Consider the following 27,300-nt stretch of genomic DNA (forward strand, 5'->3'; position numbering starts at 1 on the left):
GATCCTTCAGTGGGGCGCGGAGTTGTGTGCCGCTGTTTATTGGGGAAACCCCCGGAACTAGCGCGATCTATTTGCCGGCTATCAGCTCCAGAGAAAGTCAATCGCACGATCCATCACTATCTGTTGTGTTGCACACGCTTGTTGATAGAATGCTTGGCTCACAGCCATCTTCATACTTGGTAGCGGCCGTGCCACAAGGTCTAAAGTAATGTGTGGACTGTCAAGCAGGCATGCAGGTGATAATTCGCTTGGTACCTCCATATCTACTTGATGAGGTTCCCTCTTTCGTCATCATCAGTCTCCTCTTCACTGTCTGTTTCGTATTCGCTCTCTTCCTCTGTCTCTTCCTCTTCGTCAGTTTCCTCTTCGCTGCTACTCTCCTCTTCTTCCTCGGCCAGCCAATCGTCCAGCGTCTTCTCTTTCTGTGGTAGTTTACTTGCACCGCCCATACTAGAATCTCCGCCCATGCCGTTCAGACTTCGTGGACTCAGCATGCTGTCTGGCGTCATTCTGCTGCTACCACCTGCTGCAGCATCTAACCTTTCCGCTGCTGACATGTTCTTCGCTGTCTCGTATGCCGATACGTATGTCGAAGAAGAGTTTGAGACGACCTCGTCACGTAGAGCTGGATCCGGTTCGTCGCCTTCTTTGACCCAACGGGGCAGGTCTTCGTAACCTCGTAAACCACCTACACCGCCTTCGTCGCCGATGACGAGACTGGCGCTGCCGAGCACGTAGCCCTTTCTTGTTTCACTCGGGCTGGGTATATGTGGCACTGGTTTCGGCGCAAGAAGTAAGAGCGACGCGAGTTGTGTCGATGTTGGTGTCGCCAGAAGCGCTTTGTAGACGCGAGCGCGGTCGCGGAGATCGTACGAGGTGTCGTACCTCACGAGCAGGAGCACGTAGTTGTATAGGGCTTCAATAATGTGTGGCTTCTCCTCTTCAGGCTCCGCATTCTGTGGGGTGGACTCAAGATGCTCGTCCCTAAAGCCGCCTTGGTCTTCCTGGAAATCATCCATGAGCGACGGACTCGGTTTGGGCTCTTCCACTTTCGGCTCTGGAGGCGGGTTTGCAGTTAAATGATGCACATAGACCTTCGCTGCCAATAATACGATTTGGAGCTTTGCTGGTTCGGCCTCGTCCGCGAAGCCTTTGACAAGGATGCGTAAAACATCAGCGGCGATGTTGTTTTCTGGGTCGATCCCTGCAAACTCTCCGACCAGCCATATGATGCTTGCTCGTGCCTGGGGGCTCGTTGCTGCATCGAGGTGTTTGGCTAACCGGACCACAGTTGTTCGGTGAGCGTTCGGGTTTCGTTGGATCAGATGTCGGATGACTTCCAGCGATTCGGCTACCAGATGAGTATCGGCCGATCCTATGTGCTTTAGCAACAGCTTCAGACATCTTGCGGAGGTCTGTGGGCTTGTTGCAGGGCTCTGCGAGCAGCGGCCGATTGCGCGCACTGACTCTTTGACCAATGCTGGATCCAAGCTTCCAGAGTGGGAGAAATGGCTCAACTCAGCCAAGATTAGGCTCTGTAGTCTCAGAGGTGCATGAGGGAATATCAGAGTAAGTAGTTCCAGTTTGAGCTGCCAGATATGTGGCGCGTCGGTTGATCGCACCAAGAAATGTGTGTAGTACTTGACGAATGGCTCCGGGTGCGTCAGGCAGACTTGCACGATATTGTACAGTGCGATGTGCTGAATGTCTCCCGCAGATCTCAAGAGGGATATCAGCGGGCCAATGGCCTGAGTCAGGTACTCTGGGGTACCGAGATACAAGTACGTCCTTGCCACCGCTATCACTACAGCCGCGTTCCGAGACTGCAAAAGTGACTGACAGCCTTTCAGCAGCAGTTCGAGGTCCGGATCCAGCACAGCAATCTCTTCCATGTCCTGTTCTTGTTCCTTTTCCTCTTCTTCTGAATCGCTTTCTGAATCGTAAAAGCCTTTCGTCGACTGCGTAGGCTTGCTATTTGTCGTAACCCCAGCTGCCTTCTTGACCTTCCTCGTCCGGCGCGGGAAGCACTTCCTTGCATATATCATCATGAGCCGCAGTGTAGCCAACTGACCCCACTCGTCCATATCAACTAGTTTTCGTACCAATGAGCGGTAGTGCGGATGTATAAGATCCAGACGCTCCGGACATAGCTCCAAGAAAGACGATACAGCTGCGCCCGTCACGAAGTACTGCTTGTCGCCCAGTAATGTCGAAAGGTATTCCAGTAGCTGCGGCTCGGTGTTTGGATCCAGCCTGTAGCACTTTGGTATTGCTAGAGCTGCTGCCCTCCTGACATATGCTGACATGTCTCCAGAACCGCGCTTTATGCCCAAGCTCACAATCTGGCTAATGACAGGCACCCTTATGCTCGACATGACGCGTAAGGCGAGGGCGCGAAGCTGAGGGTTCGTGTCCGTCAGCGACTTCTGTATCGTATTGATGGAGAGGAGCGCGGTGTCTGGTTCGTGTTCGGCATGCTGGAGGAGGTAGATGTAGACGAGCTTCTTGACCTGGAGCGAGGGGGATGCGACGTTCTTGATCACGTGGGAGAAGAAGGGCAACGTTTGCGAAGGCGGCTGTCGGTAGGACATCTAGATGGGCTGTAGTCAGTTACTACACGTCCCACAGCGTCCAATGGGCTGGTCTCGAGACCGTGGCGGGGCTTCCTACAGTGACGACTCTTCGCAGTCCTTCGAGCACATCGCGCTCTGATCTGCTGTCAAGGAGCTTCTTGAGCTGGCCCGAAGGCAATTCTTTTGTCGGCGCTCGTCGAACATTGCTGGCATCGCGGGCGGCTTCGAGGGTGAGGTCGCGAGCTGCAGAGAGAGACCAGTGAGCGAAGTTCGAGGGATGCATGACGGTGGCACCAAGCAATTACATGGTCAAAAAGCCTGCAGCCCAGATCGGGGAGCAGAAACGGGCAGCATATCTGTATGAAAAATGTGAAAGGCGCCATACCTGTCTCCAGCAAGCTCGATATGCGACTGATGGACTCCATGACCGCGACGTGCGCCTGGGACAGCGCTTCGGTCCGGAGCGTGCGCGCTTCGTCTCTGCGCACAAACGGGAGGCCGACTATGCAGAGTCAGGCAAGGCAGGGAGCAGGTTCTGGGCCTGGTGATCGTGATTGAAAGTCGCGGCGTGCATGCCCTGGGTGTTCTGATGGATGGCCAACCGACGTAGTGGGGTGGCCCGGGGCGCGGGTATTGCCGCCGATTGGCACCTCCGCGCCTGTCACGTCCAGCCCAAGCTGTGCTCCCCGAATAAGTATACCGATGACAACCTGCACCGACACATGACAGCCGACAAACTTTCCACAAGCAGCCGTTCTGTCATGTCGCCAACGCCCGCGCCAACAGTGCTCTACCCGCTAACCCTCCCGGCCTTGCTTCGCTACCTTCTTACCACACAGTCAGAGACACGTCCAACACTACTGATCATTTGCTCGAGTCGGGATAGCTTCCTCCAAGATCTTGCAACATCACTGCACAATCACGATGAACATGACGCGGATGGTCTGGAGCAGTTGGTCGCGCCAACCCTTCAAAACTTACTCACGACACGGCATGTCAAACTTACATTCTGCGCGTCTGTGCAGGCCTTGTTAGCCTACTTGACCGCATATGGTCGGGCTGGAACCAGTGTCGCTGCCGATGCCGAGGAAGAGGAAAGAGTCGTCTTGGTGAATCCAATCGCTTTGCATGCCTCAACATCTTCCTTCTCAGCCCAAGGCCTGTCCAGATGCTTCTCGGCGGCGGCAGAAGTCGCGCTTAAGCCAGGTGTAACGCTCCATATCGCTGAGTGCGAGGGCAGGCGCGAGCGTCAGGAGGAGCCCGACAGTGACGACACAGACATGGAGAATGATGCCCAAGAGCCCTCCGCGGAAGCACGCATGACAGATCCATGGGAACAGGACATCTCCATCCTGAGTATCTCGGCCCGGAAAATCGGATCTGGAAGCGGCGACCGAGCGTGGGCAGGTCGTACGGTCAAGGCGAAGACGATAGCTGCCAGGTGGTTTCGCTTCTACAATATCGAAGAGCAACAAACATACGCAGACCAAGGATGAAAGACAACACATTGCAGTGACCAATTGTGAAACGTTTCTGCTGTTCAATTCGCCTTTGCGCCATCCAGCCGGACTTGTTGGGTCCATCTAGATGGTCGGCCGTCGCTTCGTTACTTCGTGGGAGCTTAAGCTGCCCTGGATATCCATCGCTTCCAATCGAAAGAAAATGACACCTTCCGCTACATCGATACATGAATGTCCCCATCAGCCAAACGCGTGCGATCGCAAACTACCAGTCCTTCTTGATGTCGAATGACCACTTGAATTGAAGATGGGTGTGGTTGTCATCGTCGACGAACTTGGAGACGGCGGTGTAGTGGCCACGGCCGAGCATACCGGAGGGGGCAGTTTCAGGTTCGACTAGAATAGGCATTAGTGGGTTGTGGGAGACAACATGGGCGTGTACATACACTTCTTCTCGTAGTATGGCTTCTCCTCAGTGCTGGGACCGTATGAGCCCTGCCATGGCTGTTAGTGCTTGCTCATATGCTCCTCTATGGCGGATATGCTCACCATCATCTCCTGAAGCTTCTCGCTGACACCCATGCGTGAGACCTTCTGGAGGTACTTGAGACCAGACAAGATATCATGTTGCACCTTGAACTGTGCCTTCATGCGGAACCGAGCACCTTCCTTGATGGAGAAGGGCTTTTTCTCAAGAGCCTCGACGGCACCGGGTGCGCGCAGGTCGATGACGATATCATCGCGGCCTTCGACTTCGAGAGCGAGAGAGAGGATGATGCATCGGCGGGGATCGTTGGGGTCGGAGATGTCCTTGCCTTGTCCAAGACCAAGGGACGCTTTCCACTTCTGGAGCGACTCGTCGTTCTGGTCTGTCGCCGCACGTGTTAGCCATGTGTGCAGGTAACTAGCTCCCCGGAGAAGTTGTGGAACCTACCCAGCTGCTGGTACTCGTCAATCGTCTTCTTCTCGCCAACCTTGAAGCCCTCGGTGGCCTCGGCGTGGAGGTCGTCTGCGTGGTCGGCCATGGCTGCTATCGGTGCGTACTGTGGAGGTAAGGGTGGGTGTTTAGGGCAAGGCAACAAAAGAAATGTTGTGGAGAAGTCAAAGGGTCAATTGTAGGAATGAGGGGCGCGGCCTCGTGTTGAGCCTCGCGGTTAGCGGGGCACATTCACCGCTCCAGCACGTCGGCGCGTCTGATTGGCTGCGTTCCTGGTGCTTGCGGGACCCTTCAGATATGCCGCAGCTGTCCAGACTCTTGCTGCAACACGACCATGTCCGCCATGGTCCTGTCCTCAGGCAGAGAAGATTCTTGACGTACGAACTGTCTCATGGTCGAGCATGGACCAGACCCCTCTCTTGTTCTTTTTGGAACAGGCCACCGGTATCTGCAGGGTCGTGTCGCGAGCTTCTACCAGACTGACAACTTGTCGGTAAGCTCTCGAGCTTGAGCTTGAGCTTCGTGACGTGGTTAGCGCCATCGCTGGTAGCGTATGCATCCCGTCCCGGAGATATAATTCTAAAGGAATGGTACCAGGTGATGCCCGGGCAAGAACCGATGTGGAACAAAAATCGTCTTTGTAGTTGGTTTGCGATTTGAGCATACCGTCACTTTGAGCGCCTCAATTAGATGTGAAGATGTATTGCCGCGCGCGACCAATGACCACGAGTCCAATTAGCTATCCTAGCCGCCGACATTCTCTCTAAGCTGCATCGATTGAGGCTGCATTGACCGAGTGGGAGCATTGCTCGCCGTGTTTGGGGGTGGAAGGGTGATGCCCTGGTGCTGTCCACAGTAACGCGTCACGAGAGAAGAGCGGAAACGCGTGACTTTGAGCGCTTTCCCCATTGAGCCCGTGGAAAGACAGGCGACGCTTCTTCGGGCCTGCTATGCCATGACAATATCGGCACGGCCAATCGGTAAGCACTACCAGCATTGCAAATACACTAGAAAGGGTTGCCGCGAAACTTTTGCGTTCGCGCAGACGACTGTCCGGGGTGGCTGGGGGTCTTCGTTCTGGGAGCGCTAGTGCACAGGGATAGCACCCATCGCTCCTTCCTGTCCGCCTCCGTCGCATCGCACCACCTTTCATCACGTCGATCGCGCGCTTTCACCACGCCCTCGCCCACGTCGCCATATCGTCTCGATTCGACACTCAGCTGTCTTCACTCGTCGTGCGACTCGGTCCGGCAGTACATTGTTACTGACGATTGCGCGCGTCATACGTGGACGGAACCGTCAAATCTTCACGCAACCACCTTTGCGCTGCGCGCTCCGTTCATCGCCAACACGCGTTATATTACTACGCGCACATCAGGCTAAACTTCAAGACCTACCGGCAACACCTCCAAAATGGTCTCCCACCGCAACCTGCCCGAGAGGAAGAATCCTCTTCTCGAGCCCACCGAATCCACAGCCAGTACGTATACGTTGCGCATCGCGTCATTGCGACCAGTCATCTAACCATTGCGCGCAGCCGAGATTCTCATCGAGAGGCGCCGCCTAGGACAGACAAACCTCGGCGTAAAGCCCGGCGTCAGCGGTCTTACCAATGCGACCAAGCCGGAGAACATGGGCACGTTTGATTACGCGCATCTGAGGGTTCCGCTGCCGAAGGACTTGACAGGATCCGGCATCTTCACATTGAACAAGACCTCGGCTTTCCCCGAATCTTACTTTTTGATGGTACGCGTTATGAAAAAAGAAGCCGCAAGATTTCGCTCAGGATGCGACTAACACGACAAACAGCGACGCAGCAGCGATGGCTACATTAGTGCGACAGGCATGTTCAAGGCTGCATTCCCATGGGCTTCGGTCGTAGAGGAAGATATGGAGCGCAAGTACCAAAAGACATTCCCTTCTGCAGGCGCCGAAGAGGTTGCTGGAAGCGTATGGATTGCGCCTGAAGAGGGTGAGTAACTTACCTTCACCTGTTCTCGAAAGCTCGCGCTAACTTAAGGTCCCTCTAGCTCTCGCGTTGTCTGATGAGTATTCTATGCGCCATTGGATTGAGGCACTTCTAGACCCCGCGCCGATCGAAAAGGGCAACAAGGACAAATCAAACACGCATATCCAAATGCCACCAAAGTTTGACGTCGCAAACGCCACACCCGTAACTCTCCCCGCACCCGGTCTTCGCACAACTCGCGCCCGCTCGGCTCGATCTGTATCACCTAGCCGAGGCGCAACTCCCAGCAGCCGAAAGTTTGCGACTCCACGAAAGTCGCGAGCCACAAGAAGCGCGATGAAGCCTGACCTTACCAAGGCTGACGAGGCCGTTACCCCGTCGAGCGCTTTGCAAGCAATCATTGCGAACGGTACCACACCTTCTGAGTCAGTCGCATCATCCGTCGATGGCGATGTGAAGGAGAAGGAGGCAGTGTCTGAGCCCAAGACTGAGCCAGACGTCAAGGAGGGCACAGTTCACATCGAAGTCGAGCAGACCGTGGAGACAAACGGCGACACTGAGAAGACCAGCACCAACGTCACCGTCGATGTCCCTCACAGCCATGCTGCGCTTCCCGAGCCAGAAGATCCTACCGCCATGATCGAGGAGGCCAAGCGCATGGTCGCAGAAGCACAACGGCTAGAAGGCGACTCGTCGGCCAATGTCACCAAGTCGACAAAGCGTGGCATTGAGGACGTTTTGGAGGCGGAAGATCTCGCCGCTGAGCGTATGAGCAAACTTGCAAAGGTTGCTTACACCACCGAGCAGAAGTTGACCAAGGAGAAGGTCACACGGAGAGCACTTGTCGGCATGGGTGTCATGGCAATCATAGGGTATGTCTCCACTTGACACATTCAAATCTGAGCACAACTAACGATACATAGCACCGCCTTCCAATACCTTGCATAGGCCCACCACCATTTTCCTTGAACCCTACGGTCTCGCGCATGTTTTGGGTATTTGGAGGCTCGCCCCCCGCGCTTGAGTTCCAACGTGCTTTGCTTCATTTCGATTTGTTCGCAGATACCACCACCACCCAAATTTTCTCTCATCTTTTTTCACAGGCGTACAGGGAGGAGGCTTGTACGCTATTGCACGAAAGGACAAACGGTGGCTGGCTCCCTTTTGGAAAGAAAAAAGAACTTTTCAGGGACTTGTTCTCAGAGGCGGGAGCGGCAACACATTCGTTCTTGTGTGAATGCAGAGACTGGGTTGTCCGGGTGGTCAACAGTAGAGTATTTTAATCTGATATCCCCCCCTATTTTCACTGTTGCCAATGTAAATATATCTGTGTGTCTATGAAGCTAGTCCTCACTTTGATCCGCTCGCATTAGCCAGTTCTCCCACTTTCTTGACCGCCTCTTCAAAGTCGTCGAATGCGTGGATGGGCAGTTTAGCTTCCTCCAATACTTTTTGCCCCTTCTCCTCGTTCGTTCCTCTTAGTCTGACAACCACTGGTTTCTCCACCCCGATCTCCTTGAACGCCATGATGATACCCTCGGCAATCATATCGCACAACGTCAGCCCTCCAAAGATATTTACAAACACTACAGACACCCGGGGGTCGGACAGGATGAGTTTGAAAGACGTCTTGATCGTTGCAGACGTCGCCTTTCCACCCGTGTCCAAGAAATTAGCAGCAGAAGTCGAATAAGGTGGCTGTGAAAGCCGCAGAGACAGCGTATCAATAGTGTTGAGTGCCAGTCCAGCGCCATTCACCAAAGTTCCGATCAAGTTCCGCGGTCCCTCTTCTGCCGTAGAGGAAGGCGGCGTCTGCGTCCCCGCCTGACTAGTCCCCGGCGGAAATTCAGGAGACCCCAGCGGTATGTACACGATACCAGCTTCTTCAGCTTCTCGATCTGTTGCTGAAACTGACTCTTGGTCACGGAGAGCATGGAGATCAGCCTGCCTTTTGCCGGATTTGAATGCTGCGTCGTCGAAGAACAAGTACGGTTCGTAGATGAGTATCTCGTCGCTTTCGACGGACAGAGCGACTTTGACGTGGGCGTCGACTGCTTCTTTCTCCTTGTACAATGCCCACAGGTTGTTGATCAACTCGACAGTTTGGGCTTTGGCCATTGGTGGAGCGGCGTCCAGTTGCATGTGTGCGATGGCGGATTGGATGACTTCTTTACTGGGACCTGAACGGTAGTCGAAGGGGAAACGGCGGACACGTTGGTTCAGTTTGGAAGGGTTTGCGGTTGGTGATGCTATGATTGAGGGACTGCGTGCTGAGCGGTGTGGGGAGATGCCTACATAATGTGTCGAAGGCGAGCCCTCTGGTGGTGTTGTCAGGTCAATTTTGTATGTCGCGAGAAGGTTTGTAGACTGGTCCTTGGTAAGGTGGAGAGAACGTCTTTGCTCGAGTGGGATCGATGGTCTGGTGGAAATGATAGGCCGCCGTGTGAAGCTTGAAGTGTGGTACGAACGACGCTGTTGAGCTGCTGATTGCTCCTGGTCGATGTTAGTGTCCATTTCTTAGGTCTCCCGTCACTTTCAACATACAATTTTCCTCACATTGCGACCAGACTTGGCAAGAATGTCTTTCATCACACCGCCAAATTTGGCAGGGTGATCTACCATAGTCACACCGGCATCCTCCAGCGCTTTGTACTTTGAAGCCGCAGTACCCTCTCCTAGACCGACCCACGCTCCTGCATGTCCCATAACCTTAACAGGTGGAGCTTCAAAGCCTCCAATGACAGCAGCGATAGGTTTCGGGTTCTTAACACGCTTTTTGTAATCTTTGATCCAGTCTGCCGCCTCCTCTTCTGTTGTACCACCTAGCTCACCAACGATGATGATAGCCTCTGTATCCTCATCGCCCTCGAAAACTTTCAACGCGTCAACGAAGTTGGTCCCAGCCACCACGTCACCTCCTACTGCGATACACAGACTTTGTCCAACACCAGCTCTTGTCAGAGATCCGACGGTTTCGTATGAGAGAGTCCCAGATTTCGCCACAATGCCGATGTGTCCGGGAGAGAACGTGGGAAGTGGTTGAAATCCAATCCTGCATCTTCCAATGGCTGAGATTATTCCTGGTGCGTTGGCACCCACAAGCCGCGACTTGGACTGCGACTGTAGCATGGAATGTATCCTCATCATATCATGCAACGGAATATGCTCCGCGACTGCAACGATGAGCGGCACCTCAGCTTCGATCGCCTCTTCAATTGCAGCGGTTGCCTGGTGTGCTGCGACGTAGATTCCCGTTGCATCAGGTTTCAACTGTTCCATCGCAGCCCTCACAGATGGCAGGACAGGCAGCCCAAGATGCTCGCCTGAACCATTCGGCTTTACGCCGCCGACAACGTTCGTGCCCCATTCTATCGACTCTTTTGCATTTGCAGTAGCTTGCTTGCCGGTGAATCCTTGGAATATAACGCGAGTGTGTGATCCGATCTTGAGATTTTGGATGGTGTCATCGTAGTTGCTGTATCGTGAAGAGGCCGAGAAAGTAGCACAAGGCATCCGTTGACTGAGCTTTTGCGCCGTCCGAACGTTGCGCAACACTCGGGCTTGCTGTGATAGCATACTGGATGAGAAGTGTCGGAGCTGTCAACTGAACGTCATAGACCCAATACTTCCAGAAATGTACTGTCGGAACGACCGCGAGCGAAGTTCCAGTCGCGGGCTAGAGAAACAGACTGATGACGACGAACGAACCTACCGTCCTTGCACAATTTGAGTGTCTGGTTAGGATAGATGATACTTTGATGAGCTCAGAGGTGACGGGAACAACCGACATGCATTGCGGCTACATGCAAGTAGCCGACTGGACCCCTCATACGTCCGGACCTCGGAGAACGTCGGAATCCATCTAAAGTTGACGATACGGGCTATAGCCATCTCATATCATGGTGTTTACTTACGATTCAAGACCGATGGTCGACAGACATCGGCCAGAGCTGATGCGCTTCAGCTGGTTTGGATGATGAGCAGTCCGTAGTACCTCGGCATGATCTAGACAAGGAAGAGTACCATGCCACGAGTCAACAATAGGACAAAACAGTCATTGAATGGCACTGTATCATCTGTCAACATCACTTACTTTTTGTGTTCATATCCGAATTCCATGTGCGACTATGCGCAGACCTCGGCATGTTCTGGTGTCGCGCCCAGCCAAAAGGTGCCTTGCATGCTTACCCCAGATCCGCGGAAGTGGGTCGCGTGACGTTGTTGGCGTCGGCTCGCGTGGCATTTTACACATCACCCGCCATGTCAAACAAGACAATTGACCGCCCGCGCGACCCCGTCCACCGCCTCCTACTCGTCCACGCACTCCGCTAGTCCTGGCACGCGACTTACCGTCATCATCGTGATCGAGAATCATGGCCGATGAAAGGGATGACCGCCGAAGCGCAGAGCATGGACGCCTAGGGCCTCGGGGGCCATGGGCGGCTCTTGTGTCTCTTTGATCGACTACTAACACCTAGACTCCACGAGATCTCTCTTCTGCTTCCTCATTTTGTTTTCTGCTCCGCTGTGCGCTAGTTATGAGCTGCTAATTACACTACACTTCTTCCAGTGTCCTAGTCCATCGGCCCTACCCAGCCAATCCGACTGTCAGCTGTCATGCTTCCTCGCGTAGTCCTCCTTGCAGGCTTCCTCCACCACTCCTATGCCTTCTCAATACCGCGTCTCCCTCCGCTGAGTACTTTTGTTGGCGCCAGTCGAACACAAACACAGCAACAACCACTGCAAGACACGTTCGATGCGTGGATCGAGAAGGAAGAGCGCATAGCTCTGGACAAACTCCTGGCAAACGTCGCACCCGGTGGCAACCATGTTCAAGGGAAGAGCGTAGCGGATGGCACGGTTGTTGCGAGTCCGAGTCAGGATGGACCAGATTACTGGTTTCAGTGTAAGTTGCACCCAATCTATGCCTGCCACTGAGCGTCTACTAATACACTTCGAACAGGGGTTCGCGATGCTGCGATCACTATGAACACCCTCGTAGATGTCTACGCCGACGAACCGTCCTCTTCTCGCGGGTCCGCACTCTCTACCATCCTCGACGCGTTTACCTCCCTCTCGAGCGATATCCAGCATACCTCAAACCCTTCCGGTACCTTTGACGATCTCTCTGGGCTTGGTGAACCTAAGTTCCATGTAGACGGAACACCGTTTACTGGTTCATGGGGACGCCCTCAGCGTGATGGCCCAGCCCTGCGTGCGCTGACGCTCATGCACTATCTACGCGAATACAATGCTTCACACCCTTTGCTCTGGAGCTCGGAGTCAGCTGAGGATTTCTTCCGGCCATACTACGCCGTCGAGATGCCTCCACGCAGTGTCATCAAGGCCGACCTGGAGTACGTCAGCCACTTCTGGAATCAGTCGAGCTTCGATCTCTGGGAGGAAGTTGAGGGTCTGCACTTTTTCAACTTGATGGTCAGCGCAAGAAGTTTGAGGGAAGGTGCCGACCTTGCAGAGACATTCGGAGACATGGGTGCGGCGGCCTGGTACGAGGAGCAAGCTGGGTACATCGAGGTTTTCCTCGGCAAGTTCTGGGATGCACAGAAAGGCCATCTTGTTGAGACACTGTCAAGCCAGCGCAGCGGATTGGACTGTGGGTTGCTCCTTGGCTCGCTCCACGCTCTACCCGCCGGCGATTCCGAAAGTGATGTTGTATATCCACCATGGTCTGACGAGATGCTCATGTCGCTTCTGGCACTGACTCGCGACCAACGCGATCGTTTCCCGATCAATAGCCGCCCGTCCGACGAGGACAAGGATGACGACATGGAAGAAGATTCTTTTGAAGGCACTGGCCTTGGCCGATACCCCGAGGATGTTTACGACGGATACGGTACCTCGAACCGTGGAGGCAATCCCTGGTTCTTGTGCACTTCGTCAGCCGCCGAGGTCCTCTACCGTACCGCTGCACATATCTCGGTTGCCGGTAACATAACCATTTCCAACACCGGTCTACCATTCTTCGAAGCCCTTCTCGCAACTTCCTCCCTCTTCGTTGACGTTGGTACCTACGGTGATTCTGATGCGCTCTTCCACTCCGTCATTGAGCGCCTGCACACCACTGCCGACCAATTCCTCGAGGTCATCAAGACGCACGTTGATGCTGAGGGAAGCATGAGTGAGCAGTTCGACCGCGTGACGGGCTACATGAGGGGAGCCAACGATCTGACCTGGAGCTATGGAGCATTCTTACAAGCGGTCCGAGCGAGGAAGATGTCCATGAACCTATGACAGATGCTGCAGTTCAAATGGCACGTTTACAGAGAAGTACATAATGAGTTATGAATTACGAGTACAACACGACACACGAGCAGCGTGGAGTTGGTCCAGCTAGCACTATGATTATTATTCAGACCTGATACCCTCGTTATACCGCAATATTATCTTTGTACATTTGTCATGCTGCAACACTGAAATCGGGTGATGAGAACAAAGTGCCAATTGGAAAACGGAACATGAGTACGAGTATTATTGTGTATACATTATGATCTATGTTGACAATTGTGAACATCCAAGATGATGTGGCTTGTAGAAGACAATAGCGCTTCTGTTCTAGTCGAGAGGCCAGTATTCATGGATGTTGTGTTGTGTTTTCCATCCTGTTCAAAGTCAGTATATGTAACAGCCCCGGTGTGCAGAAGAGACTTACTCATAAACCAGCAGCAGAAGGGGAAGAACAGCGTGTTGACTGCTCCCCACGCAAGCAGAATACCGAAGTCCAGTCCTATTCTGGAATGTAGATCGAACAATATCGATCGACTTCCTTCGACAACTACGCATTTGACGTTAGCAGTTGATAGCGACGAGATGTGGAGATGACAAAACTTACTTGAATGTAGCGGCCAAGCGTATCCCCACCTGTAGAACCCAGGCGCGATCTCGATATCGTAAAAAGCAGTGGAAACATTGCTAATGACCCAGAAGATCAAAAACAGTCCCATCCACGGCATGCCCACGATCATCGCCACGTTCTCACACGCCAGTCCCAGCGCAATCATACCACAGAAGTTGAGCATCCAGTACACGACAAACGTGCCACTTCCATAGGCTACCGGATTCCCTTCCATCATATTCGTGACCTGCGTTTCGCTGGTGATGGAGTTGGTATGCCAGAAGTTAATTTGGAAAGCCATGGATACGAAGGAGTAGGCGAGTGACAGCATAAAGTAGGCGCATATCGTAGCACACCATCGCCAGACGATGAGTTGCTTAAACTTGAGAGGGGGGTGGTTTTCGGGCTTGAGGTATTGCATGTGGATGGGCATGTAGAAACTGAAACTGAAGAAGGATATAATGATGAGATCTGCGAATTTTGTTAGCCACAGCCAAGGTGGGAGTTGTAAGGCGTCTTACAGATGAGTCCGATGGACACGGCGGGAATGCCAGTGTATGGATAGAAAGGTCGCAGGTTGAACTCAGAGAAGCCAATCGCCGGGTTGATGGCCTGGGGTACGTTCTGAATGTTTGATAGTACTGCCGGGTCGCTTGCCCTCTGCATAGCCATCTGTGCCCATTGCTGTCCGACCATACTCTGGGCCTGCGTCATAAACTGGCTGATAATGGGGAACATGAAATCAAACCAGTTCGTGTCGTCTCTGGCGTCTTGGTATATCAATTGGCATGCTCCCAGGGGATCGTAACTCGTATTCCCGTTGGCGATAGCAGAGTACAACAGCGCGCTCGCGTTGGGGTTGATGACAATGGCGGCCCAGGCATCCCAGTTATAGACAGCTTGTCGGACTTCTAATGGATCGTTGTTGAAATCTGAACCAGGTCGAACACCCCATCCCAAAGTCGGCTGGCCGCTGCTCAGCTGTTGTTGTACTAATTGCGTGATGGTCGGTCCAACGAATGGCGCGTTTCCCGTGTTGTCGTAAGGCGCCGCTCCATCCATGTCCACGACATACACCAGTAAATGGCTCAGCCTATTTTCAACCTTGAAAAATACGGCCCAGTACAGCGATAGCACACAGAGGATGAATGCCATGAGGAAAGCCGTCGTGATGATCCATTTTACGAATGCGCGGTTGCGTACTTGTCGCAGGTCGGGATGCCAGAACCCCACAGGTTGCATCTCAGACTGTTCCTGTTTCCCGTTGCCATTCTCCGCTTCCTTGGGCGCCGTCTTCCCGCGATTCGTTTCTGGGTGTCCATTCGTGCCTTCTTCTGCGTTGATTTGGGCTGGAGGGCGAAAAGCGCGTGGTAAGCGGATGCGATTGATTAATTGCGACATGGCGAGTTGGGAAGGACCGACACAGCACTAGCGCTGTCGAGTGAGTTTACCGTCCACAAGTCGTCCTTGGAAAAGCTTGCTATCCTTGGGAAATCCATGGCGGCCGATTGCTTTTATTTGTTGTTGCGATTCTTTTCGTTAGGGGCTTTTGCTCGATGGAAGGGACATCTATGACGTATTAGCGAGTTTTAGATCGAAGCGTTGTGGTGACGTTCGCAGCCGCGAGATCCTAGCTCCTTCCTTTAGCTCCGCGGTAGCGGGCGAGTTGTCTAGATTTGCTACTAGTTTTATGTTGACTGTCGCAGCGCATCGATTATGAATGCCTTTCTTACTTGTGCATGTCTCGCATTCAGACTAGTAATAGTATCTCGTGGCGTTCGTACGGCCACCCCGCTCCGCATTAGAACGCGCAGCGCGCTCGCTATTTTGTATCATTGCTTCATCCCATCAAATCTCCGGTGTGGCTACTACTTCGGTACACGCGGGTGCTACATATCCCTTTCTGTGCTCTTCATCCATCAGCATCGCTCGAATACTCGGTATAGACCTTTCAGATTCGCGACCTCCATCACTCCACCTTGCAGTAATCCCTTTGTGCCCACGAGCCTAGCCTTGCAAGCAGGGAAGATGGTAAACTCGATCGCTCGCAGGAGTTTCTTCCGCCTTGCTGCAATTTCGGGATCTTCCTCAAGGACCTTAGCCTTGCCTTTACCATCGTCACCTGCTTGTGCCGAGGGCGACAGAGGCAGACTTTCAGGTACATAGAAAGAAGCAATCTCGCGCAGCAACGTCTGGAAGCATCCTTTCTCCTCATTCCAATTAACGTGCGGTCCAAGACGCAGTAGGAATTGAGGGAGTTTGGCCATAGAGGGCGTGTAGTCTTTCATCAGCAGCGGGATAGAGCAGAGTTCGCCTTCTGGTGTAATCTCCATAGAGAAGTATTCGCTCAGCAGCGCTGCCTTGCTGATCAACTGCTCTTTCACTACTTCAACAACCTCATCCCAGTCTATTTCGTCTGCCGCATCGCCTGCATTCTTCTTTTCCTGTTCTGCAGCAACCTTGAGTAAGTCACGTAGCGGCAAGGGTGGGTTAAAGCGTATCTTGCCGTAGTTGGCAAAGTCGGTCAGACCGACCTGGTAGAAGTACTCGTTGCAGAGCATACCGTAATCGACAAGGAATAGCTTTACACCGCCTTGTATAGCCGCTATTCGCTTCTGCTCGTCGACAATACCAACAAACGTATGCGTTGAAATGATGTCGGTAAGCTCGTTATGCATTGCATCTCGAACCTCCGCACGAAGATCTTTGACGGATGTGAGACGACACGCCATTGGTTCCTTTTCTGCGAACTCATATTCCATCTCTTCTTCGTCGTTTGCAATCTCTTCGACGGACTTTTGCGGCTGCAACATTGACGTAATCTTGCGTGCTGAAGAATCCGTACGGACAAGGTTGGTTTCGTCTCGCTTTTTGGACGCTGTATGCGGCGCTCTTCGGCCGCTACGGTCTGATGCATCGCCTGTGGCAGGGGTCGAAGGTATGATCTGCTTCATGGGCGTTGCAAAAGGAACTTTGGGGTTTGAAAGCAAGGACTGGGTCATGAAAGTCCTGCTCGTATCGACCTTACTCAAGTTTTCGCGGATCGAGTCGCAGATGACGGCTATGATCTCATCTTCGTTGAGGAAGTGAACCTCGCGTTTTGTAGGATGCACGTTTACATCCACTCGCTGTGGCTCGATTTCGAGACTTAGATAGAAGAACGGATGAGCTCCTTTCGGTAGAAACGTGGCGTAAGTCTGCTCAACACTCTTCTTGATCGCGGGCGACTCTACCGCTCGGTGGTTGATGAAGAGCAGCATTACTGTTCTTTTCGCAGTATAATTTGCGTTACTGACCCAACCGTCGCACTTGAAGCCCCAGCGGTCGTCTTTGACGTTCAGGGCTACCAAATCGCTTGCAGCAGAATTGCCATGGATCGTTCGAATCCGGTCCTTGACGGTAGCAGAAGCAGGTACGGTTATGCTATTGTTTTCGCCTGCCTTCTTGCAGGAGAAGGCAACGCCTGCGCAGTGGACAGCATAACGTCCGATGAGCTCGAGAATCTTCGCGTACTCTTCGCTAGCGGAACGGAAAGCTCGCCGCCGAGAAGGAACATTGTAGAAGAGATCCTCAACCTAGCACCTCGTTAGTTACTGCCACAGCGCTGGGGGAGGACGAACATACTGTAATGATCGTGCCCTGTCGGCCAGCCTTAGGCTTTGGTTCGGCACTCTGGCCAGGCTTCGCACTTGAAAGTTTACCATCCGCAAAATGCGCTTCCCACGCGCAGCTCGACTCCTTTGTCCTCGTAGTAACTTTGAGATGAGCAATGTGACTGATACTCGCCAGCGCCTCGCCACGAAAGCCGTACGTCCCAATAGAAGTCAGGTCCTCGAATGCCTTGAGTTTGGAAGTAGTAAAACGTTCACATAAGATTGGCAGGTCTTCTTTCTGAGGGAAGTCAGCATGTGATGACTCTGAGAACATCAAGACATACATCGATGCCGTGACCATTGTCGGTGATCTGGAGCAACTTGAGGCCGCCGTCTTTAACTAGGACCTCCAATGCAGTCGACCCTGCATCAACAGCATTCTCAATCAGCTCTTTCAACGCGTGCACTGGCGCGACAATGATTTCTCCGGCTGCGATTTTGTTGACGACATCTTGCGATAGTGCCTTGATTCGGCGCGGCGCGGGAAGTGGTAGACTGTCATCGCCTTTTCTTTTCGTTCCACGTGGCGATGACGTCGAAATATCCATGTCATCTGCCATGATCGCACGCTAAGTTGCGCATTCGAATTGTAATTTGTGGCGATGTTGGTGACTGATGCACGATGGAAACATGAGCAGTACGGGGAAGCGCGATGGATAACGAGCCCCACTTTCACGGTGTCACGTGGCCAGCCTGACACAGGCATCGCCACGCATCGACCTCCAAGCTTCAAGCAGGCAGTATGCATCAACAATACGCTAACAACAGGAGCCTTTGTAACTTCTTGAGATATACGAATCAAAATATGGCAGCATAAGCGAAGAGTTGGTGCTAGTGAGGTTGCACGATACTCGAGCGGCACAGTCGCGTGAAGTGCTCTTTCCATGGAGATCTCAAAGTACAACTTCTTCTTGGTTCAATAGCGCGCCAGTACTTCGTTGAAGATATGGCACCTCCTTCGTATGCACGCGCTACATCCTCCTCTACATCCAAGGCCAGCCCTAAGGCTTCGAAGACGACCCACATCATCGACGAGTCGATAATACCGTCTCTCAAAAAGACCAGAATCTCAACGACCACGAAAGCACTTGAAAAGGCTCCTTCAACGCCAAAGAAAGCTCTCAAACGACCATCCCTCCTTACTCCGCAAGCCAGAGACCAGATCACCTATAACCGCGATTTGTATGCCATCAAAGCTAAAGACGCTTCAAAGCCATGCTTGTTATCAAATCTTCCATCCGAGCTACGCAGTCTGATATACACCTTCGTTCTCCCCTCAACGCACCACATCTCCGACAACTGGCCCGCAATCCTCAAACGCGGACAGCGCCGTCTACCTCCTCTACTGCATATCTGCCGCGCCATCAGGATCGAAGCAGCATACGACTACTACACCGACACGACCTTCAGCTTCGCAGTCCGGAATCTGAATTTCCATCCTGTCATGAGTTGGATCGATGAACTGCCAAAGCAACACCGCGCTCTTCTTTTGTCTCGGAACCGACATTTGGAAATCAACGTTCTGCCTAGTGTAAAGACCTCTTTCACGTATCCGCCCAAAGGCTGGCTGATCGACGGATATATGCAGGATCATTGGAAAGCATGTCAGCCTTTTGGGAACATCTACACCGTACCGTCGGATGTACATAAATCACATTTCCTGGTCTTCTGTCGGCTGGCGTCTTGGTTCCTTTGGTGTTTCAGATCACCACACAAGCCTATCAGATGGAGATATACGTTCGAGCAGTCGCCCTATCATAATCCGTTTGGTTTGCCGGGTCTGCAGGAGCAGGCGGTGTTGGAGCGGTTTCTAAAGCATCACACCATGGTGCTGACGATGGAATGTGTGCAAAAGGCCTGGAAGAGGAATAAGAGTGGGGCCGCGGCGATGCAAGGGGAGGTAGTGAGATTGTTGAACGCATTGGATCAGTGGTACAGGGAACGCTGGGGCGAGGGTAGAGATGGAGGCGAGTGGGAACAAGCGATGGAGGTACTTAAAAAGGGGATTGAGAAATGGTGAATGGCCAGCATGGTTACGGCAGTGGGGCATATAGGATGGCATTGGGTATCATCGCTAATAAGAAGGAAAATGCATATCCTCTTGAATCTGAAAATCCGTCTCCGTGCCACTCATCACACATCCGTGTGGATCTATCCTGGACACCGTCATCATTATGCATGGTCCAATGCTGAGATTCGCCGATTGGGCTTGTCAAGCGCGAACGGTCGTTCCATGCTCAGCATTGAGCATCCCTAGCAGCGCGCGCCACGTGCGTAGACGCCGCGCAAGATAAGTCGTGATAACGTACACTCAGCGGTTATTGAGAAAATGGGGCTCAAAGCCGTATATAGGGTTACCGAGCTATCACAAGTATTAGCATTCGTACCCTGCTTCTGAAATTCGAACTTACTCGTCGAAGGGTAAAGACAATGTCGGTGACTGAGACGGTCTTGCGTCCACTGGAGTCCACGATCGCACAGCAGTCTTTCAGGATCTGATAGACTGTTAGTCATTGCATGCAGCTTCTAGTTCCTGAGTGACTGACCCTTGCTAGTCGCTCTCTGAGGGCCAGGCGCACGTCGTCGTAGATGGTTGCGGAAATGCGCTTCACGCCGCCACGCCGAGCCAAACGTCTAGGATTATGTTATTAGGTTGTTGTGGGATCGCACAAAATGGAATCGTGCAAAGTTAAAGACGGTAGCTCGTTGCCCATGTCGTTCCTTTTTCGTAACCAGGGATTACTTACCGGATGTCACCTTTTGTAACCCCGTAGATGTTGTCTTTTCGGATCTTCCTGCAAACATTTAGCTCCTGCATCGCCCTACGCATATACTGGTACTCACGTATGCCTCTTGAGATTGGCTTTCCCTAAACCTTTCCCCTTCCCGAGACCACCGGAGCCCTTGCCCAGCCCGAGTCCAGGTCTTAGGCCTCTGGGAGCAGCTGGTGATGCCGAGACTGTGGATCCTGATGCCCGTGGCCAGCCCGCCGGTGCGGGGCGCGATGGGCCGCCTGACTGCCCAGGCCTTTCGTTGACCATATTGCGTTAATGTTGTTGTGCTCGAGCAAAGCGGGCAACGAGGCTGTGTTGGTGGTGCGGGTGCACGGGCCGCAACGTCACGCGTTCAGACGCGGTCGCGTGTTCATGTGAAGATGAGTCGACGAAGGGAGGGAGGTGGGGTCCAATGGCGGGGTTAGGTCATTTGCTTCTTACAGGCAACGAAATTGAGAGCAGAGTACATCACAGTTTGGCGGTGAATGCGAAGAGTAATAGTCATTATAGCTCACAATTCACAGTTCAGAGGTCATATGCGGGACAAACGTTATTCATTAGTTTCCAGGTGCTAGCCCTGATGCATTAATACTAGTGTATGTATCTGGGGTCGTGGGTCCTTATATCCAAGTTTGAGACCATATCTACGAGATGAATGTAGCTTCAGTGAACAATGTACCCTCCTCTTCCTTGACCTCATCGCCAACCTTGACCTTGATGGTCATCTTGGGCGCATACTGGTAGATGTATGGCTTTGTACCAGCTGCGCTGGCGACGATGGTCTTGATGAAGCCCGGCACCTCGGCCATGACATCGACGCGGTCGATGTTCTTTCCTAGAGCACCAGCGAGGTCCGCAGTGACCTCCTTGCCATCTTCGGTCTTTCCCACCCAGTGGTAGCTTGCCGAGGTAGGCTCCGGCCAGCCGGTCTCGTCTTGCTTGGTCTCGGTGTGTTTCACATCGCCTTCGGTGTTGGCGAACAGTAGCTTGCCGTCGGTGGCAATTCCGGCGACTCGGACGACGGTCGACGCGTAGGAGGCGGGAGTGGTGAACTCCATCAGGATGGCGGAGTATGAAGGCGACTGGAAATTGACAAAGTTCCACCGCGCAGCTATGACTGTTAGTTCAGAGTATTCACAGGCGTATCAAGATGCTTACCGGCGTGGTGGGGCTTCATTCCCTGGAGAGCGTGGCTCAACATGCCGCGGCCCTTGACGTCAACCTCACCCTCCTTGGTGATGATGGATCCCTCGACGCTGCAGCGCGGCCAGAAGTGGTGGTGCATGGAGCCCCACGGCGCCTTGGGGTCGGTGCCGTAGTTGGTTGTGCCGTCTTTTCCACCCATGAAGCCGGGAGCAGTCCTGGTGAACTTGACGTTGACCATGCTGTTGTCGTTCACCGCCGCCTTGATGGTGTATGCGCTGCCATCTTCCGAGAGCTCGATCGAGACGCCATCGGCGTAGAAGGAATGTTGGTCCTCGTCGAATCCGTAGTTTGAGACGGGGTCACTTGCCCAGAGGAAAGGCTTCTCGTTGTTGGGGTAGAAGAGCTTGCAGTTGAACTGCACGGTTACTCGTAGACCACTGCGAGCTGTGAGTGCTGTGATCGGCGGTATCTGGCGAACTTGACTTACGCAATGTTGTTGTAGATGACCTGCAGGAAGCCCTTATGTCCGGCATCGGTGAAGAGGTAGAAGGTCTGCGTCTCGACGTTGGTGTAGTCGAGCGTTACCCACTTCAGGTCCTTCTTGGCCAGCTCGGTGTAGGCGGGCTCACCACCCTTCTTGCCCACGGGCTGGATGGCATCGGGGCCGTATTCGGGCTCTTGGGTGCCGGCAACCGCGGCTAGTCTACATTTGTCAGTACGCGTCCTGTACACGCCCTGTACTCTGCGCCACGGTCGCGCAGGCACGTGTGAAGGCGAGGGTAGCACTCACGTTGACTTGGCCCAGCTGAACATGTTGTGGGCAGATGGACGCACTTTCCAAAAACAAACAGCGTGCGTAGGTAAAGGCGGTCACGGGCTCTGATTGGAGGAGGGCAGAAAAAACTCTGGAAAGGTTCTGTTCAACCGGTCTGGATCTGAAATTTCCGGGGAGGCCGTTGACGAGAGCACGGCCGGGAGCAGGTAGGTACAGCGACGGCGACGTCAGGACAGGCAGACGGTCGGGACACTTGCAGGGCGTTGAGGCAGGAGGTGCGGTGGGGGTATCACGGGTGCAGCTGTTGGGATCCGAGGGACCTCGGGACGGGACAGAGTCTTTGGCGTGTGTGGTGAAGATGCCAAAGCCGCTGTCGACATGGGAGTTGAGGCGGCGCCGCATGGGTGAGGCTTAGCCGTAGCTTCCCGATGTTGCTACGAATAGGGCAACCCGCGCGCCCTGTGCCTCTGAGGTAGCACCCATCGTCGACCCCTCCCATATCAATTTCTCGTCGCTCTGCACGCCCGACGCCGAGTCTGCTGTTTGGCCCGCTTGTATATACAGAGCATTACTCCCCCCGGCTGCTGCCCCTTCCAGATTCCGAGCATCCGCGGTTTTACGGACGAATTGATTGCACGCAATCGACGGCTAGCGCGGGGCTTCTTCACTCTAGCTTCCGATGACGATTCTGGATGCTTTGTAGTCAGGCACACGACTCGAAACTTGCACTGCATTCCTCCCCGGCCACCTTTACCACTGCACGCATCGCTATAATCATCTTACCCGGCTGCTCCGCGCGCATATTTGGACCCTAGACTCTCGGCTGCACGGGCGCTGGGACGCATCTCTGGGCGACGCGCATCACGAACCCACCCAAGTAAGCTAGAGCTGTTCGACCTACCTAGACATCTGCGGATTTCGTCATGGCCTGGACTAGAGGAGCTGACCCTCTCTGACAGAACATTCACCTCACACTCACACCCGCACCCCCAAACTTCGCACACGATGACGTCGACACCGCCTGCGCAATCCGTCCGCTTCAGTGAGGTCAACCAGGAAATTGAGCCCGAAGAGGCCGTAAGAGATGTTGCGGAACTCACGGGCACCGACAAGGCACAGCCCGACGGCCCATTGAGCCCCCAGGCAGAGGAAGACCTACGTAATCTGTCGTCTACTCTCCAGAAATCACGAATGCAGGCAAAGCGTATGGAGAACTTTTCCTTCGAGCCTGTCTCACTGCCGCCTTCACGAGTAAGCAAGCCTCATACACTACCCCACAGTTTGAACACAAAGCTAACAGCCACAAGGCACCTTCCCCATCTCCAGCCTCACGGACAGCTTCAGCACACTCAGGACACCGCTCTTCTATTCCATCGTCACCCGCATCCGCCATGCACTCCCCACCTCTAACTCCGGCGGGCACGTCATCTCGCGAAGAGAGGGCCAACGCAGAAGGACACAAGAAGCGCCCCAGCGATCCCGCCATGATGACGCCTCAGGTCTCGCCCCCGCATGAAGCTCCGCCAACGTCAATGGACTCGTCTGTGCAAAGTCCAAACGAAAGCCAATCTTCCTTACCAGTTCCCGGTTCTCCTAGGACCGCACCGCAATCACCTCGCCCTTCGTCCGATCTGTCCGGCGTAGTCCAGCCGCACCCAAAACGTGGGCCTGCATTCACAATGGGCCCTACGGGTGACTCAAATCCGGCTTCCCGGGATGCTAGTCCGGCAGGATCCGGAGGAGAGCGTACGCCAGGAACTTCGACTCCAGCACCTGGCTCCCGACCATATACACCACAGGGGGACAGGGACGATACCTACGCACGTTCGAAACGCGCGGCGCAATCGAGGAACCTGGATTCGCTCGAGGCCCGGTACATTTATGGCGGACGCGATGGGCGCAACTCGGCAGCATCGTCTATATATCAGCTACCCCGCTCCAAAGGAACTGAGTCTGATAAGGAAGAGAGCAAAAGAACGAGCATATTTGGAAAGAAAAAGACTCATTCCGATGCGGAAGACAGCAAATCGCAAAATGGGAAACAACATCATGGATCCATGTCCGAACTGAAGCGCTTCTTCAAGATTGGACACAAGAACAAGGACAAAGATAAAGAGAAGGAAAAGCGCAAAGAATCACCCGCGCCGTCGGTCAAGAGTGCGAAGATCAAGTCGAACAAGTCAGGGACCATGACACCACCGATCACGAACGGGGCTATGAGCGTACCATTCGCTGACGACCACGGCCTTCAGAGCAAGTATGGCAAGTTCGGAAAAGTACTGGGCTCGGGGGCGGGTGGATCAGTCCGACTCATGAAGCGAAGCAGCGATGGCACCACATTCGCTGTCAAGCAGTTCCGCAACCGTCATTCCTACGAGTCTGAAAAAGACTACAACAAGAAGGTGACTGCCGAATTCTGTATAGGCTCGACGCTGCACCATGGAAACATCATCGAGACCATGGACTTGGTGAACGAGAAAGGCGCCTATTTTGTGGTAATGGAATACGCACCTTATGATCTTTTCGCCATAGTCATGACGGGAAAGATGAGTCGCGAGGAGGTCACCTGCTGTACCTTACAGATCTTGAACGGAGTGACATACCTCCACAGCATGGGTTTGGCACATCGGGATCTGAAGCTTGACAACGTCGTGGTCAACGAGCACGGAATCATGAAGATCATCGATTTCGGGAGTGCTGCTGTGTTCAAGTATCCATTCGAAGACGAGATCGTACTTGCGAGTGGTAAGTCTGTTATGCCTTTCAGTAAAGCTCATTCTAACCCCTCCAGGCATTGTCGGCTCGGATCCATACCTCGCTCCAGAAGTTTACGACCTTTCCAAGTACGATCCGCAACCGACTGACATCTGGTCTCTTGCCATCATGTTTTGCTGCATGACGCTGCGTCGATTCCCATGGAAAGCCCCGCGCATATCCGACAATTCATACAAACTCTTTGTATCCCCTCCCAACGATGGACCGAGATCAATCACAGGCCCCTCCAAGTCGGCCACTGATCTTCAGCACAGCGCAGGTGACGATCGCCGTCAATCAGGAGTCATATCTGAACCTGCGTCTCGACACCAAACATCAGAGCATTCCGCCGACCATCGCGCTTCAACATCGTCGACGAGCCAGCAGCCACCGCAAGTGATCAAAGGACCATGGCGTCTTCTACGTTTGCTGCCCAGAGAGAGTAGGCATATCATAGGCAGAATGCTCGAAATCGATCCTAAGAAGCGCGCGACTCTCGATGAGATCCTCGAAGACAAGTGGGTCACTGGTAGTGCAGTGTGCACACAAGAAGAGGGCGGGAGGGTGCTCCGATGTGACAACCACGACCATACGCTCGAGCCAGGTGCAGGCGTCGCCTCGGCACCAAACACGCAACAAAAGAAATGAGCGTTGTTCCCGAACCCGATGAGGGTATTCTTATTTTTCCATATTGGCGTTTGGACGATTAGCAGGCGGGTGTTTACAGGCTCTTCCTGTCCGCATGATATGAGGTGTTCCGGCCCGATTAGAAAGGCGGTTCTTCTGCTCTTTGATTCTCACGCGTTTCGTACGCCTTTTTGTAATACCTTGAACGTTGTCATGTCAATACCAAAGATTGACGAGACCAGTATATGGAAGCTACGAGCCAAAAAAGTGTGATGGAGTTTGGCGTATGTAAATATCTGCGAGCCTCACGGACAAATGTACAAAATGCGATCAGCAAACCTTCCCCACGTTTGTTTCTAGTGCTTATATGCGGATACCGATGACGAAGGACGAGCTCCATTCAAGCAGACCATTTACTTCGAACATCGAACTCCGACCGACGCAATGCTGGTATAGTGTTTGTTTCTGGCCGATTTCTACTTTCCCCAGCCTTCGCTTGGCGTACCGTGCGGCGATCCTGACACTTCGAAACAAGCACCACGCACCTGACAAGCCCGAAACTGCGCATTCCCCGTTGCTCGAAACGAGCACACGGTTCAGTTCGCTCGATGGAGGATTCTCCGCACGTCAATCTGCGATGTCAAACAAGCCTTTATCCTGATCCAACGGCTTTACTCTGTCTGGTGGAGAAGCGACGCGTGTTTACGCAAGACATGCATGCAATGCCTCAGGTGTGATCTTCTTGATGCTGCGAGTGGATGACTGATGTGGAGAGCACACACGTCAGATCGCAGCATTGTTATGCCAAGCCGGGGCCCAGAGGATAATGTACGCACTGTGGTTGGCTGGGAGCCGCGAATATGATGCGCGATGTGCGGGAGTTTAGTAGCAGCGATCTAGGCCGATTTCTGAAAGCTGAAATGTGGAGTTGGGGGCTGTTGGTTGGCGAGATGCGTGGGTGTTATACCTCGAGACCTCATCACGAGGGGAAAGCTTATCGCACTAGGTCGCCATACTTGCCAGGAGTGGATTGGGGAGTTTGTCGTTCTGGTGGGTGGGGGAGTCGTCTTTGCAGAGAGAAGAGGCATGCAGCAAGCACGTCTTTGCAGTAAACAACATGCGCATCCCACGCCTGTGTCACGATACTCGATGTCGACAAACGCCCGTTCGGCGTCCAGCAGCAACGCGCAAGCAAGTAAAGTGGGTCTCTGTGTATCGTCAATCGAAAGCAGGGGGTGTCATGTACAGCCGCTGGCCGTGGCAAACGAACGTGAAACGAACTACGGTATTACAAGACGCATGCTTGCGCAGTCTCAGCTTGTCCGCTTTGACGCGCGAAGGAAGCGTTTGAGATTGATGCATGAGTGGCCGAGAACGGGTTGGAGGGGTCGTTCAGGGTAAGCGCAAGCGAGCCCCGGCGCGGGACTCGCATGACGAAGATGGAGTGACGGCTGTCATCATGACAGATTTTGGGTATCAAGCGAACGGCGGGTAGTAGGTAGATCTGCCTTGGGGCGAATGAGAGGCGTAGGAGGCAGAGTTGCATGAATTGGAATAGGCCACGGTACGAGGAATCTGGATGTTCCAAGTTGCCCTTGGAAAAGCCACACCAGCATACCTAGGTAGATTCACTTTATTCTTCGCAGTAATGTGCCATCAGAATGCACAAAGGTATACACATCCAGGCTTTTGTCAGCCTAGAAAGAACGAGCTTCAGCATAAAGGGCCGGGTCTTGCATGTGTTGCATTTTGCAGATAGCCGCTTGTACAAGGCCAAGC

The 27,300-nt window shown here is 53.4% G+C and overlaps 10 protein-coding genes across 10 annotated transcripts; 4 read left to right on the forward strand and 6 right to left on the reverse strand.

The window, feature by feature from the left end:
• Nucleotides 1-263: 263 nt before the first annotated feature.
• Nucleotides 264-2,998, reverse strand: J4E79_001370 (uncharacterized protein; the record flags this gene model as incomplete). The annotated part of the gene is made up of 3 exons (XM_049350280.1): nucleotides 264-2,591; nucleotides 2,671-2,816; nucleotides 2,959-2,998. The coding sequence occupies 3 exons, from the start codon at nucleotides 2,996-2,998 to the stop codon at nucleotides 264-266; spliced, it is 2,514 nt and encodes an 837-aa protein (XP_049215439.1).
• Nucleotides 2,999-3,497: 499 nt separating this feature from the next.
• On the forward strand, nucleotides 3,498-4,069 carry J4E79_001371 (uncharacterized protein; the record flags this gene model as incomplete). The annotated part of the gene is made up of 2 exons (XM_049350281.1): nucleotides 3,498-3,515; nucleotides 3,599-4,069. The coding sequence occupies 2 exons, from the start codon at nucleotides 3,498-3,500 to the stop codon at nucleotides 4,067-4,069; spliced, it is 489 nt and encodes a 162-aa protein (XP_049215440.1).
• A 229-nt stretch (nucleotides 4,070-4,298) lies between these two features.
• On the reverse strand, nucleotides 4,299-5,058 carry J4E79_001372 (uncharacterized protein; the record flags this gene model as incomplete). The annotated part of the gene is made up of 4 exons (XM_049350282.1): nucleotides 4,299-4,429; nucleotides 4,480-4,528; nucleotides 4,583-4,902; nucleotides 4,968-5,058. 4 exons carry the CDS (start codon nucleotides 5,056-5,058, stop codon nucleotides 4,299-4,301), a joined length of 591 nt encoding a protein of 196 aa, XP_049215441.1.
• Nucleotides 5,059-6,383: 1,325 nt separating this feature from the next.
• J4E79_001373 (uncharacterized protein) lies at nucleotides 6,384-7,887 on the forward strand (the record flags this gene model as incomplete). The annotated part of the gene is made up of 5 exons (XM_049350283.1): nucleotides 6,384-6,450; nucleotides 6,508-6,716; nucleotides 6,780-6,942; nucleotides 7,001-7,811; nucleotides 7,863-7,887. 5 exons carry the CDS (start codon nucleotides 6,384-6,386, stop codon nucleotides 7,885-7,887), a joined length of 1,275 nt encoding a protein of 424 aa, XP_049215442.1.
• Nucleotides 7,888-11,556: 3,669 nt separating this feature from the next.
• J4E79_001374 (uncharacterized protein) lies at nucleotides 11,557-13,191 on the forward strand (the record flags this gene model as incomplete). Its single annotated transcript, XM_049350284.1, has 2 exons — nucleotides 11,557-11,845; nucleotides 11,903-13,191. 2 exons carry the CDS (start codon nucleotides 11,557-11,559, stop codon nucleotides 13,189-13,191), a joined length of 1,578 nt encoding a protein of 525 aa, XP_049215443.1.
• Nucleotides 13,192-13,512: 321 nt separating this feature from the next.
• On the reverse strand, nucleotides 13,513-15,193 carry J4E79_001375 (uncharacterized protein; the record flags this gene model as incomplete). Its single annotated transcript, XM_049350285.1, has 4 exons — nucleotides 13,513-13,559; nucleotides 13,610-13,732; nucleotides 13,790-14,263; nucleotides 14,314-15,193. 4 exons carry the CDS (start codon nucleotides 15,191-15,193, stop codon nucleotides 13,513-13,515), a joined length of 1,524 nt encoding a protein of 507 aa, XP_049215444.1.
• A 518-nt stretch (nucleotides 15,194-15,711) lies between these two features.
• On the reverse strand, nucleotides 15,712-18,005 carry J4E79_001376 (uncharacterized protein; the record flags this gene model as incomplete). Its single annotated transcript, XM_049350286.1, has 3 exons — nucleotides 15,712-17,367; nucleotides 17,417-17,683; nucleotides 17,730-18,005. The coding sequence occupies 3 exons, from the start codon at nucleotides 18,003-18,005 to the stop codon at nucleotides 15,712-15,714; spliced, it is 2,199 nt and encodes a 732-aa protein (XP_049215445.1).
• A 1,751-nt stretch (nucleotides 18,006-19,756) lies between these two features.
• On the reverse strand, nucleotides 19,757-20,486 carry J4E79_001377 (uncharacterized protein; the record flags this gene model as incomplete). The annotated part of the gene is made up of 5 exons (XM_049350287.1): nucleotides 19,757-19,807; nucleotides 19,857-19,940; nucleotides 19,992-20,079; nucleotides 20,193-20,240; nucleotides 20,290-20,486. The coding sequence occupies 5 exons, from the start codon at nucleotides 20,484-20,486 to the stop codon at nucleotides 19,757-19,759; spliced, it is 468 nt and encodes a 155-aa protein (XP_049215446.1).
• A 377-nt stretch (nucleotides 20,487-20,863) lies between these two features.
• On the reverse strand, nucleotides 20,864-22,178 carry SVF1 (putative cell survival pathways protein; the record flags this gene model as incomplete). The annotated part of the gene is made up of 4 exons (XM_049350288.1): nucleotides 20,864-21,330; nucleotides 21,378-21,802; nucleotides 21,853-22,068; nucleotides 22,156-22,178. 4 exons carry the CDS (start codon nucleotides 22,176-22,178, stop codon nucleotides 20,864-20,866), a joined length of 1,131 nt encoding a protein of 376 aa, XP_049215447.1.
• A 967-nt stretch (nucleotides 22,179-23,145) lies between these two features.
• Nucleotides 23,146-25,542, forward strand: J4E79_001379 (uncharacterized protein; the record flags this gene model as incomplete). Its single annotated transcript, XM_049350289.1, has 3 exons — nucleotides 23,146-23,391; nucleotides 23,448-24,885; nucleotides 24,932-25,542. The coding sequence occupies 3 exons, from the start codon at nucleotides 23,146-23,148 to the stop codon at nucleotides 25,540-25,542; spliced, it is 2,295 nt and encodes a 764-aa protein (XP_049215448.1).
• Between the last annotated feature and the right edge of the window lie 1,758 nt (nucleotides 25,543-27,300).

Source organism: Alternaria viburni (genome assembly GCF_023758015.1).
Source record: "Alternaria viburni strain BMP 2772 chromosome Unknown scaffold_2, whole genome shotgun sequence".
NCBI lineage: Eukaryota > Fungi > Ascomycota > Dothideomycetes > Pleosporales > Pleosporaceae > Alternaria > Alternaria viburni.